Source organism: Protomyctophum bolini, assembly GCF_963924005.1.
Source record: "Protomyctophum bolini genome assembly, chromosome: 12".
NCBI lineage: Eukaryota > Metazoa > Chordata > Actinopteri > Myctophiformes > Myctophidae > Protomyctophum > Protomyctophum bolini.
The window spans coordinates 2956712-2974344 of record NC_137873.1 but is presented as its reverse complement, the minus strand read 5'-3'; the positions used below and the strand labels follow the sequence as shown (position 1 = coordinate 2974344).

General features: G+C 40.7%; 1 protein-coding gene across 1 annotated transcript; it reads left to right on the top strand.

The window, feature by feature from the left end:
- Positions 1-1049: 1049 nt before the first annotated feature.
- LOC308325406 (nck-associated protein 1-like) lies at positions 1050-17320 on the top strand (the record flags this gene model as incomplete). The annotated part of the gene is made up of 23 exons (XM_080777893.1): positions 1050-1298; positions 2107-2325; positions 2860-2957; positions 4759-4815; positions 5445-5541; positions 6579-6685; positions 7417-7549; positions 7807-7888; positions 8588-8646; positions 9502-9647; positions 9790-9922; positions 10095-10214; positions 10801-10940; positions 11457-11588; positions 11984-12046; positions 12976-13036; positions 13146-13357; positions 13762-13827; positions 15132-15198; positions 15519-15718; positions 15820-15885; positions 17146-17206; positions 17303-17320. The coding sequence occupies exons 5-23, from the start codon at positions 5452-5454 to the stop codon at positions 17318-17320; spliced, it is 1956 nt and encodes a 651-aa protein (XP_080634019.1). The 5' UTR covers positions 1050-1298; positions 2107-2325; positions 2860-2957; positions 4759-4815; positions 5445-5451.
- Between the last annotated feature and the right edge of the window lie 313 nt (positions 17321-17633).

The following is a 17633-nucleotide window of genomic DNA, read 5'->3' as shown; positions in this document are numbered from 1 at the left end:
CCAGAGAGGTATCTGTCGGATTAAAAAAAAAAATGCACAACACTCCCTGTAGTTTGACGGTTAGCGCCACCTTTAGGCCCTTTCCAAAAGTCCTTTTGTTTCAAACAAGACATACTTTTGTTCAGAAGGTGAAGCTGAATCTGGGGAACCTGCTCCCGTCGCTCAAAGACACTCCTAAGGTCTAGGGTCAAGGTGTGACCTTGACAGGCTTCAAATGCGGCCTCCCAGCTTTACACCGGTGTGTGTGTGTGTGTGTGTGTGTGTGTGTGTGTGTGTGTGTGTGTGTGTGTGTGTGCGTGTGTGTGGGAGTGTGTGTGTGTGTGTGTGTGTGTGGGAGTGTGTGTGTGTGCATGCGTGCGTGCGTGCGTGAGTGTGCCATCATCAAATTCATAGAGTAGTGTGGTCACTGGTGTTTCTCAACCTTGTCAGGGCGTGACCCCATCCAAATTAATCACTTTTGAACTGGGGACCCTGACAAGAACATGGGATGCATTCCCTTTTGCTTGACTCCCGGTTCCACAGGAATAGGCCTATTTATATAGTGAAATAACCATCCATCATTTCCCATTTTTGTCTTGATCAGTGTTTGAACATGAAGTTTTATAGTAGGCTATTCTTCAATAGTATGCATTGCAATTATTTGAAAACCGTGTATTCATATTTGATGGTGTGCATGGTAAATAATTGGATGGCCAAAACACATTTATGTTTTATGTTTTACTTTTGGCTGTCTGCTAATCACAAGGTCATAAAATATCTCATATTGCTTTCTCTAGGCCCCCCCTCCCCCCTCTCTGTGTCTGTAACTGTAAAGAACCCAAACACGTTTTCTACTGAACTTTTCTATATTCTGGGTGAACAGACATTGTTATTATGACAATGTTACTTATTGTGAAACAAGTCGTTTTCCTTTGAGCCAAATGCTTTTATTTTGAAGGGAGTTTTGTGGGACATAGCTGTCGTGTATTGGTTACTGAAGTCACATGACCAGGAAGCAGGTGACGACAATACTCTATGGTGACGACAGGTAACAGAAATGTATAGGGAAACCATCCGGCAAGTCGACAGGAGCAGTCACTACAATAAAGCAACCAGAAAGACAATGTTGTGTATATGATTCAATTCAGTAAGGATATAAGAACACAACAATAGCTACCTGCGCACCGGAAAGAGGAAGTATTACATAATAACCAGACAAGAGAGAGAGGAGACGCGTGTTTTGCTGCTGCTAAAAAGTAAACCGCTTTTTGCCATTGAGACTTTCAATGATTGTTTTAGCACCCCCGAAGAGGCATAAGGTTGGTACACTTGGACTGTGTTTGCAACATACAATACAACACGTTTGTGGAGCTAAATGACCTTTGATAAAGTGCACTGTTCAGTTTTGGTATATGGAATGAAAAACGTATTTCTGCAGCAAAGGCTCACAGTGCTACAAGGATAGTGCACTATAAACCAAAGTTTGGTTTGCTACTCTTTCTGTCAAGTGTGCTGTAAAGGAAAGGTTAGAAGTGCACATGCAAAGGAAGGATTGTTATCACTGCATTTCATACATTTTGGATAAAAAGGTCTTTATTTCATGTCATTATATTTACACTTAAAAAAGGTTAAAAGAAGGTATTTCATTACTCCATAGTTAAAACAGCTGCTAAAAAGGGAAAAACTAGTTCAATATAATAAGTGCTTGGTGATGTTGAAGTCATCAATTAATTGTAATATGTTACAGTGATTCTGATTGATGGTCAAAGCCATTTAAAAAGGAAATTGTACTGTTTTGAATTAGCATGGTTTAATTTTGGAGCTTCTTGAGCTGTTAATATTTGGTACTGTCATTGCAAAAGTATGTGAAATTAACAGTATTTTTTTGTTTTTACTGTCCTGTCAGTTCTTACGGTGGTTTATGGACTTAATAAATTCACTACCATCAGTTCAAGTCTTGACCTTTGTAGCAAATAGACCCTTACACGTCCATTTGGTTCCATGTAATGTAGGTGATTTGTTCAAGGGGTATAAATTGGCAGATTGACTGAACAGGCAATTTATTTTTCAAGGGTCAACCATCTGTTTTTTTTTTACTGTGCATTTTTACTTTTGTGTTGAGGAAAGGTGTCGAGGACAGCCAGCATGCACGCAGACGTCGTCACATCCACAGGGGGAAAGGTGTGGAGGACAGCCAGCGTGCACGCAGACGTCGTCACATCCACAGGGGGAAAGGTGTGGAGGACAGCCAGCGTGCACGCAGACGTCGTCACATCCACAGGGGCAGAGGTCCACTTCTGTTTACTTCACTGCCAGCCAGGGCAATGCCAGCATGTATGAAGGAGGGTAGGTGTCTGCCATTTACATTCAGTACCACAGTACTACTACATACACAATGTTCAAGGAAAACATTAGTACTGTAGGTCTGAATAGCATGTGTGGCAGCATAATACAAGTACTTCCAGTACTTCTCTTACAATCAGATGGTGGCGTCCTTCAGGTTAGGGCTCAATTCATCCACTCTGTCTGTTCATCCATCCACACACTTTTAACATAGGATATATGGACAGAGGGTTGGTGGGCGGGCAGATCGTGGTCACAAACGTAACATCCGGACATAGGACGCACATCGTTGCTCCGATCTGTACCAAACCTGGCACAAACTCTGTTCGGGGCTGCCACCACGTTAGACGGTTAGAGGCAGGCACACACACGTGTTCAAGGGTCCTTGAGCAAGACACTGAACCCCAAATTGCTCCTTATAAGGGTGGTTGCCACCAATGTCGGAGTGATGAAAGTGCGTTTGAAATGTAACACACATTGTATTGCACTTTTTTCTTTTCTTTTCTTACACAATTTCCTTCACTCTGTTTTCCTCAGCTATATCTCTGTGAGGCTGCTGGAGATCTGTCTTCCTCCTCCCAAGATCTTCATCAGGAACCTTGGACCATCTAAAGCCAACATGCAGCAGTTTCTATGTCAGTCGTGCTTAGATTTTTCAAAAATAGCAGACCTACAAGTTCGTAGCGCGCTATGAGCTTGTATATCTGCTATTTTTCAATAAATAAAGCATAACAAAAGGGGTTCCCCATTTGGCGGGAACCCCTTTTGGTGTTTCAAACTTTAGCTGTTGAAAAATAGCAGACCTACAAGCTTGTAGCGCGCCACTCGGTAACCACAATTAGCATTGTATTTGTGCATTTGCCAGACTGTGCTTTTTATGAAACTTTATGGATCTTGCTTCCTTGTTTCTCACTGTATGTAGTTAAAAACATGCACAAGCCATACATGACATTTCATTGGCCGAAAGTAGCCGGGTAGACGTACAGTATTAGCAGTCATCTCAGCTATCATTTTAGGCCGTTGAAGTTTCAGGTTTGGTAAAAATGAGAGGGGACTCAAGGAAATAAGCAAGGAATTGAGGTGCCACCTGTGTCATTGATGGGGATTGAAATCTTGTTGTGTGTAATGACTCGTATCCCAAGTCCCAGGGCTGTGTGTTCCAGACCAACTGCTGTGTTGTAATGGTCAGCTTCCTAGATGGAAGGCTTTGGTCAGTGAACTAGCTACTGACGAACAGTCAGACACACTAAAGACAAATACATGTACAGTGACAAATAGACATGGTCACACACTTGACACATACGTAAGGTTACCTTGCTGGCTAGCAAATCGCAGTCTTTAGTGAAAAGTTGCTCAGAGAGATGCAAAATAGGAGATGATCATTGATGCGCCCTGTCCAATCCAGTGTACAACCAGTTACTTACAAACTATAACGGCACAATATGGTTCCTTAGCAGTAGCACCTTGTCCGCTCCCCAGTATGTGTTAGTTATTGCCCACTGTTCTGCGTTGTAATTTTGTTAAATTTGTAAGCTTTAAGGCTGTTCTCGTTTTTGTTTGTGCCTCCTACACACGTGTGTAGCTTGTATGATCTACAAGCTCATAGCGCGCCACCGAGTGGCGCGCTACGAGCTTGTAGGTCTGCTGTTTTTGAAAAATCGAAGAACGACTGACATTTTTAGAATCTGATCTCAGGTCAGAATGGGTTAATCAGACCAGTGTGTGTCCAGTGGAAACCTCGTATGAATCTGATCTCAGGTCAGAATGGGTTAATCTCTAGGCGTTGTGTTTTGCTTGGTCAAAGGAGCACTTCATCCATTTTCAACAGTGGTGTCTTGCTCGTAGAACGCAGTACCATGCCGTGGTGACCACGCTAGAACGTCCCGTCCCGTCCCCCTAGATTCAAGAGAAGATCATCCACCTCGGGTCACCAGACTTTCCAAAACGCACCACGTGCCCTGCAGTGGTCTAGGTTTACTGGCGGTGGGCGCGGCCCCCTATTTTCACACGTCGTGTATACGTATAACAACAGGTTAAAACTGTTTACCTGAACGCACGTTCTCACACACGGTAAAAGCAACACAGCGCAGCAGTATGGCTCCAGTAGGCTACAGCTTCTGTGGTGTTCTGCACGCAACGATAATGCCTCCTCCACCGTCGAAGCAGAGATTTGTCCGATTCCAAAGCAAACGTTTTAGTTTCGCTATATACTGCAGCACAGTAAAGAAGTTTGTCTGACTATTTTAAGTCTACTTTTGTGTTTGTGTGTCTAAAACTCTCACACACTATAAATAATACACTAGGCTTAGGCTATCAGCTGCATGCCATGCACACATGTACTGTAGGCGCATGCGCACCTTCTTGCTCGTGACATCATGGAAGAAAAAAAAAACACTGATTTTCAATCAGTGCCTCTCTTCAATTTGTGTGTTTTAGATACAACAAACGCATCAACGACATAAGAGAATGCAAGGAACAAGCACTGTCTCATGCGTACGTATCCTAATCTCTCTTTGCCCTCCATCTCTTAATCTGCCTCTATCTGTCTATCTATCCATCCATACATCCTTCTCTCTTGTCTTTGTCTCTTCTCGCCTTTCCCTCTTTCTCAACCTGCTATCCTTTTATCTTGCATGCTTTTGCACTTGTTTAACCACTTTCTCTAATTGGCCACTCATTCCTCCATCCATTAGTCTTTTAGTCCTGCATCCCTTCACTTTTTAATCACTTAAACCTTATGCTTTTACGCCCCCTGATGTTTTCACGCTACACTAATAATATCTGTGTGTTCACCCCAGAAAAGGGATGGAAGAAAAAATGCTATTGAGAAACATTCCACTTATTGGCTGTCTGGGCCAGTTTCTTTGGCCAATGTCAATGGGCTGACATTACTGACCCTACCAAAATCCATTTAAGGTTTTAGTATAAAACAAAAAAAATATATAGTATGACCAGTTATTGAACTAGTAAAGGTAAAATATTTAATTCCTCCCCTGCTCAACCACCTGCCTTCTCTCCTCTTCTGTCAGTGGTACTCTCATCTTACCATGTTGTCCCGAAGGTGATAGAATATATAATTGAATGATGTGTCATTGGGCATCATCTATGTGTTTGATGTGCAGAGGCTCCATGCACAGAGAGAGACGCAAGTTTCTCCGCTCTGCTCTGAAGGAGTTGGCTACCGTCCTTGCTGACCAGCCTGGACTCCTGGGCCCAAAGGTAATATATAATGTCAACTTAACCCATTCTTGGGGTGGGAACCCCTTTTGGTGTTTTTAACTAAGCATTATGTTATGCTTTAGCTATTGAAAAATAGCAGATCTACAAGCTCATAGCGTGCCACCGAGTGGCGCACTACGAGCTTGTAGGTCTGCTATTTTCTTATTTTTATGATCAGTACTTTATTTTAGATTTTTTACAAACGCATACAACAGACAACCTAAAATACAGACACAAGCAACAACAGCAGAGTACGTATTCATGGACAGACAAGATAGATAAGAAAAAATTGAAAATAGTTTACATTATTTAGACGACCAAACGCAGCATCATCAACCGTATCATAATGTGTATTAATACAATAAACAATCAAGAGGGCATTGCCTGACCATGGATCACACCAAGGGACCTGCAACATGACTGAGGAACACGTCCCACTTCAGATCATATTTTAGGTCTGCTATTTTTGAAAAATCGTAAGGCACAAATCTTTGAATATATATTCTTTCAGAGCGAACGTTTTTTATTTATTCCGACGTCAGGCCTGGGTTAAAGAGTCGTGCTGCAATATTTGTATATTCTATGTTATGGAGTTCCTGTGGAGAGCCAGAAGTACAGGACCACAACGTTAGTACTGCGAATAATAATAATGGTGATTCCTGATCTGGTACTGGTACCCAGTTTATACAAGCTCAAAATCTGGGCATTTGAAATCACGCAATGCTTTAGCGCTTTGTCCCTTACTCCAAGTTGTGCATTGTGGGATTGGGATAATGCCTTTTCAATCGGGGCCAGAATACGTTATCACACAGTTTATTAAGGGAATACATTATGTTCTGATAACTAGTGTGACTCTGTCTTCTTATAAACCTAATGATTTAAGATGAACTTTTCTACTTTCTATTTAACACCTGCATGAGTTGGCCCTATAATGTTCTGATGAAGATAATGATACCAAAGTAGTGTGTTTTTTCTTTGTACAGTAGGTGTTCAAAAAGAGACCTTTCTCTCTTTTACTCTGTGTTCTCCACCTGCAGGCGCTGTTTGTGTTCATGGCATTATCGTTTGCCCGTGATGAAATCATCTGGCTCCTTCGTCACGCCGACAACATCCAGAAGAAAAGTACAGATGACTTCATAGACAAGTAAGCAAACACACACACACACACACGCACAATAATACACACACACTGATACATGATCGCACACAGTAATGTGTGTTTGGTTGCTATGTATATAATGGAATGTACATCGCTAGGCACGACAGAATTGTTGACCTATTAGCTAAGTTCATATGTTTCATCATCTGCCAAAATGTATAAGCACTCGTATGTTTTAACTGCCATGTTCATGTAGCCAGACTCAAATCACACTGTCGTGTGGTATTTGAGTCTATGATGATTTCAGATGTCACAGCTAATACACCAGATATTGTTGGTGTTGATGACAGTAGAGAAGTGACCATTTTGGAAGTGGCATGTACATTTGACCACAGTCTGGAAGAGGCATTCCTTACCAAGGTGCTTAAGTACCAGCGTCTTAAAGATGCTATTATACAGCTTGGCTACAAATGTAAACTACTTGTGTTCATATTTGGAAGCCTTGGTAATGTCCATAAATCAGTCGTGAGGTGCCTGCAGATTGCAGGCATGCCCAAGCTGAGAGCTGATCAGGCATCGGCAAAATTCTGTTCAGTGTCTGCAATAATTGGCAGTCGCCATATATGGAGAAGGCGATGCCCATGATCTGTATCCTGAAGCACTTGTTGTAGAGTTTTCCAAGTTTGCGCATCCACTATTGTTTGTGTTCAAGAATTTCTTGTTAAGTGTGTGTGTGTGTGTGTGTGTGTGTGTGTGTGTGTGTGTGTGTGTTACAGACACATAGCAGAGTTGATCTTCTACATGGAGGAGCTGAGGGCCCATGTGAGGAAGTATGGTCCAGTCATGCAGAGGTACTACGTTCAGTATCTATCTGGTTTCGATGCTGTGGTGCTCAACGAACTGGTGCAGGTACACACACACACACACACACACACACACACACACACACACACACACACACACACACACACACACACACAAGCATTGAAAATGTCAGTGGGACAATCTTAATTAACGGGGGGAAGAGGGTTACTGAAACTACCCCTACCACCCATGGTTTCATATTCCTAATATTTATTTGTATGACAATGATGAATAATGGCTAAAGGAACATGCATCGATAACATTAATCACCGTAAGAATGGAACTTGTTTTTTCTATGCTAGAACCTCTCTGTGTGTCCAGAAGATGAATCAATCATCATGTCTTCCTTCGTCAACACGATGACCTCTCTCAGCGTCAAACAAGGTAAACATAAACTACTGTACTGTAAATCATGGTTTGAGGTAATCATGTATGATCATTTAACCCTGAGAGTGTACAATTGCAACAGGTCATTATTTCTTTATACAGTCTTTCAGTTCAATTAACCCATTTAGGCCTGAGGTCGAAATTAAAAAAAAAGTCTTCAAAATCCTGACGGCTTTCTGAAATGTTTCTGTTTCAGTTGTGCTCAATATTTCATGTCAAGGAAAGGACCCCAATATGAAAATATGTTGTTCCAGGGACCCCAACACAGAAGCAAAGAATTGAGTTAAAATGTTCACTCTGTAACAATATATATTCAAAGATGTGAGGCACAGACCTACAAGCTCGTAGAGCGCCACTCGGCGTGAGCTTGTAGATCTTGTATAACATAAAAGGGGTTCCCGCGCAAAATGGGTTAATACTGGAATGTACTGTGTTTATATTATGCCAAAAACTGTTTCATGGTTTCTCTCTCTCAAAAAAATCTAAAAGGAAAAGAAAAACCTGGTACAACAGAATAACATTCATAAGCCAAACGCCAGCAGACAGTAAACATCAAAGATTAAATGCTTATGTCCATGTCAGCTCAGTGTTGTGGAATATAATTATTGAAGGATGATGTGATGTGTGTGAATATTGTTTTAAAAATAACATCAAACACAGTGTTGTGGTAATTTTGCACATGCTTGTTCCTTATAGTGGAGGATGGAGATGTGTTTGACTTCAGAGGCATGAGACTGGACTGGTTCAGATTGCAGGTACACACACACACACACACACACACACACACACACACACACAGTTGAACTTGATACCAACTACATGTTATTCAGGAACAAATTGTATCGAACGAATTTGCTATATTTTCAAGATGTCTCTGGGCAAGCTGGATATTATGCGTTTATATTGTCAAACATATTTTGTGTAAATGTGTCCTTTTTTTCAAATTCAATGTCAATTCATGATCATGTCAATCAGAGATCAGCGGATGAGCTTTTTTGTCACCCGAATCCGAGTGTGCATATTTATAATCCGCCTGTTATCCCACCGCATAAATGACTTAATCCAATTTATATATCCGCAACCACCCGAAATCCGCTGCAGGGATATAGCCAATCTACAAGTTCAAGGAAAAATACTACTAACGCACGCACGCCGAGATTTGGTGCCTTTAAAAAAAAAACTATATTATAAGCCTATAGATAGATGTCATTAGTTTGTTTCCGTTTTAAAAGTTATAAAACCTATAGATGGATGCCATTCATTTATTTCCAGCATTATTTCACCCGCGGTTTATCCGATATTAATTAATAATATATTCTTTTGACCCAAACTGCGGTTAACCGGCTAAATCCGCCATCCGCTGGTGTCTAATGTCAATACAATACAATACACAATGGTGCTATAGTCTTCCGTTTGTCGTTCTCTTGTTTCTGATTCCTCAGACTTATTGCCACTTTCTTTGCATTTCGGTTCATCCCTACTTCCTGTTTTCCTTTTCCTCATTCCCTCTTCGTTTCCATCCAACCTGCCTTTCTTTCCCTGTTCATTTGGTTCGTTCCCTTCTATTCCATCTTTCTGTTCTTTATTCCCTCCCACCATGTCTCCTCTAGGCGTATACCAGTGTTTCTAAGGCCAGTCTGGGTATAGCAGACCACAGGGAGCTGGGGAAGATGATGAACACCATCATCTTTCACACCAAGATGGTGGACTCACTGGTGGAGATGCTAGTGGAGACCTCTGACCTCTCCATATTCTGGTGAGACACACACACACACACACACACACACACACACACACACACACACACACACACACACACACACACACACACACACACACACACTTCTTATACATCAACACATTTACACAAAATAAATAATATATTTTTGTGTGTGCAGTTTCTACAGCCGTGCATTTGAGAAGATGTTTCAACAGTGTTTGGAGCTACCATCTCAGAGCAGACACTCCATCTGCTTCCCTCTGCTGTGTACACACTTCATGTCCTGCACACATGAACTGTGCCCCGAGGAGGTAACACACACACACACACACACCCAAAAGAAAAAAACACCCATAGTCCCAGCTAATGTGTTGTGTTTTTAGCAGAACATACTGTGTTGCAGTTTGTGTCCGCATAGAAATGACAAGTATAATTGTAGCCATAGAACAGCCCACATTGTGTGTTTATGTGTGTGTCTTCTAGCGCCACCACATAGGGGATCGCAGCCTGTCGCTGTGCAACATGTTCCTGGATGAAATGGCCAAACAGGCCAGAAATCTCATCACTGACATTTGCACGGAACAATGTACTCTCAGTGACCAGGTACGTACTGTACACGCACACTACAACGCCTATTTTTGGTCAATGGGACGACACGAATGAGACAATTTGAATATAACGCAGTATCAATTCTTTGTTGCCAAGTATGTTGTTCATATTTCCGTTCTGCTAATGACAAAGTGATCTACCATTAACCCATTTTGACCTGAGATCAGATTTAAAAAAAAAGTCTTCTACATCCTGACAGTTTTCTGAAAAAGCTATGTTTCTATGTCAGTCGTTCTTCGACTGTTCAAAAATAGCAGATCTACAAGCTCGTATGATTGTTGTATAATTGCAATATTACACGAGAGGGTGTTCTTCATCGTCATTAATGCATGCCTGCGATGCTGCAGGAGAGTTCCGAGTGCATTAATGAATATAAAGAACACCCTCTCGTGTAATATTGCTTAATTAATTAACTAACTGGTTTAAGACAGCCAACACTAGGCCTATGCTATTACAAGATATTAGCATTAGCAACCATCCTACCAGATGTGTCCAATGGTTTTGTTGTCTTGTAGCAACATTTGGATGAATTTAATATATACATGCAATATTACTACTACTATACTTGTTTTGTCTCCAGCTGCTTCCTAAGCACTGTGCCAAGACCATCAGCCAGGCCGTCAACAAGAAGAGTAAGAAAGCTACAGGGAAGAAAGGAGAGCCGGAGCGAGAAAAGCCTGGAGTTGAGAGCATGAGGAAAAATAGATTACTGGTCACCAAGTGAGTTATCTCTGACACACACACACACACACACACACACACACACACACACACACACACACACACACACACACACTAGAACATTATTATTCAATAAGAATTGTAAATCCTTAACCCATTTTGACCTGAGATCAGATTCTAAAAATGTCTTCTACATCCTGACAGTTTTCTGAAAAAGCTATGTTTCTATGTCAGTCGTTCTTCGATTTTTCAAAAAATAGCAGACCTTCAAGCTCGTAGCACGCCACTCGGTGGCGCGCTTTGAGCTTGTTTTTTTTTTAGCTTGTCTTTTCAATAGCTAAAGCATAACATAATGCTAACACCAAAATGTTGAAATTCTTGTCATTTAAAACGAAATGTGAAAGGTTTGTTTTCAATGTACTGTGTGTGTATTTCTGTTATTGTAGAGCCAGGGGTTAAACGGGTCACAATAATAACCTGACTTCACAGCCTTGTGTGTTCTCGTACAGACAGCAAAGTGTTTGAAACGTATACTTTGTTGTTGTCTTCTTTCAGTCTGGACAAGTTGCACACAGCCCTGTCTGAGCTGTGTTTCTCCATCAACTACGTTCCCAACATGGTGGTGTGGGAACACACCTTCACACCGCGAGAATACCTCACCTCACATCTAGAGATCAGATTTACCAAGTAAATACATGTACACACTGCAAATACTCACATGTGTTTGATTGCTCAATGTTACACTGCGACCTCTAAAGCCTGCTGTAAATGATCCCCAAAATAAATATTGCTGTTGTCCTCAAATGTTGATGCATGTATCATGTATGTAGATAATGAATTATGATTTGTCATCAGTGGATACAAATTACATTATGTATGTATTTATTTATATTTATCTTAACGTTATTGTCTAGCGAAATGTTCTAATTTAGCTACAGTTGTCAAAACACGTGCAAACATAAAGTAAACCTTTGTCTGTGTTCATCTTGTTACCTTTTATTCACATGGAAAGCTAAACTGTTTCATGTGTATTATGTGTATTATTTCATGTGCTTATTATGTTACCGTCCTGATACCCTTAGGTATGATCTGACTGGCCCATCGACCTCCAAACCCAGCTTGGCTTCTGGTCCACTACCAGACCGGTGAGTGTTCACAATATGATAGCTGTCTGCATTTGTCAAAGAAGCAGCTTGGGATGTTTATGTGTATTATTATTTTTTCTTTTAGCGACTTGTTGTTTGAAGGGTGCAAGATCGGCCACGGAGCAGTGGTGAAGAAACTCTGTAAAACCTTATTTTTAAAACTGCCCCATCAAAGTTGGTATTCTGACTTTGTATATAGAGGGTATGCGCATGCTTAAAGTGAATGGCACATCGAGTGGCAAAGCAACATTGTTTAACGTTGTTTAATACAATCAGATAGGACTTTTCTGTTCTGATGCATGGGTTGTCACGGCCAGAAAGTAGTTTTTTGCCACTCAGTAGGCATTCCTGCATAACTTCCGAGTTTGATGATGATGTCACGCGCATACCTTCTAATTTCTATTGTCAGTTACTTCCATGTCATTATATTATCACCACTTTACCCAGAATCCAGCTCAAGTGGAGATAGGAGTTTTTCTCCGTCATCGATAAGAACAGATGACAGTGGATCTCCAAGCTCACACAATGCATTGCAACGCGTGAACGAATGCCCCGGTGTTTCACGACACTGCTTATATAGGCCTACAATAATAAGTAGAACTTTAAATATTACAATAACTTCTGCAAAGAGTGATTCGCGGAGACAGAGTTGCCGTTTCAGTGAACTAGCGAGAGCAGTGTGTTCATCTTCTACTCCGCGAGTGACTGCAGCAGCCCCGTGGCACGCAGTGGAGTTAGGTGCTTTCACAGACGGCTTGAGCCTGCAATGGCGTTGAGAAGTTCTTTCCGAAAAACTCAAAAATGGAGGGGGGTGTGTGTGAGTGAGAGAAAGAGATTGGGCAGACATACTGTACTCGGCCCCATTTGTAAAACAATTAAAAAATATATATAATAATAATAACTAGTCTAACATTCTCAATGTTTTTCAGGTGTTCCAGGGTGGAATTGATCCGTACTGTGGACTCCCACATACAAGGAAAGCCCCAGCAGGTAATACTTTTACTAGTATCTAAAATGTGGAACAGAGGATGTAACACAACTAGAGATGCATTGTTGTAATGACAGTAATGTCAGTTGATCTGCTTTCTGACGGTTACAGGCAGTGACTGCAGGTGACACACACAGCTGCACCAATGATCTAGACAGTTCTGATACGGCCATCGCCATCAAAATGATTGGTTTTAGTGGTGAAGAAAATATCTCACCAGATGAAGAGAAATACTTCCCCGTTGAAGAAATATACTTCCCTGATGAAGAAAAGTACTCTCTTGATGAAGGAGGGGGAGAGGGGACATGCTCTAATACACTAAGGTCTGACTGAATTCCAGGTAAAACATATCGTCATCGCGCAGAAACCTCTTATCTCCATAATGCAAATGCAAAAGCACCCCAAATGCCCAACAAAGCATCAAAAGTAGCAGATCCGCAAGCTCATTTTCTACTTCAGCTACATTTTAATTTTAATCATGAAAAGTAACAGTTTTGGAAATATGAGGTTTCTACTCGACAGAGACGATATAATCCTAGCTCATTTAAATTCACATTTAAACATGTTACAGTATATGCTTTCACCAGACCGGTTAGTGCTATAAACCGTATTACTGATAGAATCTCATCCAGACACTGAGTCAAAGAAGGAGTCTAGCAAATTGCCAAAGAATGTTTAGGTGAATTAAAACAATGATTTTACTAATGTAGCGACTTGTTGTTTGAAGGGTGCCATATCAGCCACGGAGCAGTGATGAAGAAACTCTCTCCGCCTCGGAAAGCCTGGAGGAAAGGTATACATATATATATAAAATATATATAAAATAAATGAAAACGTGATGGCTGTGATTGCTTTTTTCATTATTTTTTTATATATTTTTATGTTTATTTTATTTGAAAGTGAAATATTACTTTAAGACTTTATTGATAATACAACATTTAATAGAAAAACATACAGTGTTTCTTCTTCAAAAGCTTCGAAAATGATACCAATAAATGGGAATAATGTGCTTTTTATACTTTTAGACCCACAGTAATAATGAGGACATATCATTAGATGCCATATGGATATGAATCTTGATTGCATTCACCTGTGTGATTCCCATAGTTGCATGTTCCTCCAAACACACCTGTTTTTGGGTTTGTGTAAGCACACACATTGTTTTGCTACCACCACCTATGACTAGTATTACTCTTATTACTTATTTTTGTTAGTTTATTGCAATGTTTTTCTGTTTGTTTGTATATTGCTTTGTTTTATTTGCTGTTAAGCACTTTGGATAAATCATGCCTTTGCTTGTGTTTAAAAATGGCTATATTACGATAATAAAGTTGTCTTGACCAAGGTAATTTATTGGATACTTGGTAATGGCACGTACTTACTGTAATGCTTGAGTACCTAGTTGACTGCATTTGGACCTAGTTTGAGTTTTGTTTTCAGTGAGTTTTGTTTAATAGTGTAAAAGCAATAATAATAATGGCATGGCTCCCATGTGGATCTTGGTCTTCATGTGGCCAGTCTGTGACGTCTGTCATCCAGTGGGGTCATGCTCGTTGCACGGGGTACCACGGCGTGTCCCCCTAGATTCAAGATGCACCAAGTAAAGTACCCAACTCAAATGGCTACTTTACAGGTTTAACTGTTTATCTGAACGTCCCCATACACAGTATGAAAGGAAATGCCTCCTCCTCCATCGAAGAAGAAGAGATTTGTCAAAAGCAAACTTTTTAGTTTCGCTACTGCAGTGCAGTAAAGAAGTTGTCTGATTAGTATAAGTCTACTTTTGTGTTTGTGTGTCTAAAACTCTCATACACTGGCTATCTATCAGCTGTTCTGTGCGCATGCTTATATCATTAAAATGCCATCACACCAAAAAAGGATAAAACAAAAATCACCATTACACTACTGTCATCTATGAAAATATGTCTCCATATTTGGGCAAGGCCTTTGACTTACATTATAAAATTAAAATAAGAATAAGAATGAAACGTGTGAAAAAGGCACACTGATTGGTGCTGTGGTTTGTGAGACCAGAGTGACACATTTGTAAAAAAAAATAAAAAAATAAACTAGTCTAACATTCTCAATGTTTTTCAGGTGTTCCATGATGGAATTGATCGGTACTGTGAGTGTGGACTCCCACATACAAGGAAAGCCCCAGCAGGTAATACTTTTACTAGTATCTAAAATGTGGGGTGTTTGAACAGACTGTGAAGACGAATATCCTTCGGGGCAATAAAGATTATTATTATTAACCCATTTTGGGCGGGAACCCCTTTTGGTGTTAGCATTATGTTATGCTTTAGCTATTGAAATATATTTTTGAAAAATCGAAGAACGACTGACATGTCAGGATGTAGAAGACATTTTTATAATCTGATCTCAGGTCAAAATGGGTTAAGGATGTAACACAAGTTACACAACTAGAGATGCATCGCAATGACAGTGGAGGTTATCAGTTAATCTGCTTTCTGACTGTCACAGGCAGTGACTGCAGGTGACACACACAGCTGCACCAACGATCTAGACAGTTCTGATACGGCCATCGCCATCAAAGAAGAAACAAGAGACATCGCACCTGCTGAAGAAAATATCGCACCAGACGAAGAAAAATACTTCCCTGCTGAAGAAAAGTACTATCACGATGAAGGAGGGGGAGAGGGGACATGCTCTAATACACTAAGGTCTGACTGAATTCCAGGTAGAACATATCGCCCATTGTCACACAGAAACCTCCTATCTCCATATATCATTATTTTACAATGTATCTGCTTGTTGTTTGAAGGGAGCATCATCGGCCACGGAGCAGTGACGAAGAAACTCTCTCGGCGTCGGACAGCCTGGAGGAAAGGTATAACTAATTATTGTCTAGTGCTAATCCAGCCCATTTTGTCCTGAGATCAGATCCTAAAAATGTCTTCTACATCCTTACATCCTTAAGCTATGTTTCTATGTCAGTCGTTCCAAAAGGGGTTCCCGCCCAAAATGGGCTAGTGCAGCGATTCTCTACTTGTGGGACGTGAAAAATAGCATCGCATTTTGTCTCAATGTTGTTTCCATCCAAGCTGGAACGATTGATTGATCATTAAAATGACCACTTAACGGCATGATGGGTGGCCCACCAATGCTTTTGGAGTTCCAGATCTAGTGCGACATCTAGTGGCTGTATGTTGTCCATTCTCCATAGCATCTAAAATGAGCTAAAACTAAACTACTTTGTTAGTTTATTGTAATCTATTTCTGTCATAGTCTTCTTTTCTATCAATTACTCAACCCATGAAGCCTTGAATACATGGAGATTATTTTATTTTTTGTTCCTAAGCCAATAAGTTGATGACCAGCGTAGGAAACTCAATGGAGAGCAGACTCCTACCAGAGATAAGTCATACATTTGACATATACAAAAAATCTCCATGGATTCAAGGCTCCATGGGGTGAGTAATCAATAGAAATAGTCATTGTGGGGTGAACTATCTTTTTAAAGTGAATGGATTGGCTAGGTACTTGGTAATGGCAGGCACTTACTCTTTGAGTAGTAGTACCTACATTGACCATATGCTTCTGGACACACTTTGAGCATGATGTATGGCTCCATACTTTGGCAAGGTTTTCAGCCTGATGCAACAGCCAAAAGGCCAGACAAGTGATAAAGGTACTTCCTTGACGTACTGGCAGTGTGCACAACGGCACAAGACATTTGACGGTGATTGGTGCTGTGGTTCGTACTTCGTACAGTTCGACAGTAGGGCTTTAAGCAACTAGACTATTCAACTAGTCGACTAGTAAATCCACTAGTTGACCTCGTTGGTGCTAGTTGATAAGGGGAAAAAAAGGTTATTTTTTTTTGGGGGGGGGGGGGTTCCTCCTGTTTCTGTAGTCCTCAACATCAGCTATAGTTATAGTCACCAATGTACACAGTTTTTAAATGTACAAATATGATTTATTTTATTATTATTATTTCATTTACACATAATAGTTTTTTGCCTAGTCGACCAGTTTCTCCCCTCTGAGATAAATAAAGGACGATAAACATTATATTAATCTATTTCTCGAATTGTCCTCGTATTTTTGAGTGCAGGAAAACTAGTCTAACATTTGTCATGTTTTTCAGGTTTTCCAGGATGGATTCATTCGCTACTGTGGACTGCTGCATACCAGGAAAGCCCCAGCAGGTAATACTTTACTAATACTACTGTGGACTGCTGCATACCAGGAAAGCCCCAGCAGGTAATACTTTACTAATACTACTGTGGACTCCTGCATACCAGGAAAGCCCCAGCAGGTAATACTTTACTAATACTACTGTGGACTGCTGCATACCAGGAAAGCCCCAGCAGGTAATACTTTACTAATACTACTGTGGACTGCTGCATACCAGGAAAGCCCCAGCAGGTAATACTTTACTAATACTACTGTGGACTGCTGCATACCAGGAAAGCCCCAGCGGGTAATACTTTCACTAGTATCTAAAACAGAGGATGTAACACAACTAGAGATGCATTCTAATTCTAATGGCGGTGGAGGTTTATCAGATCACCTGCTTTTCAACCATCACAGGCAGTGGCCTCGGGTGACCCCAACGATCCGGAGAGTTCCGAC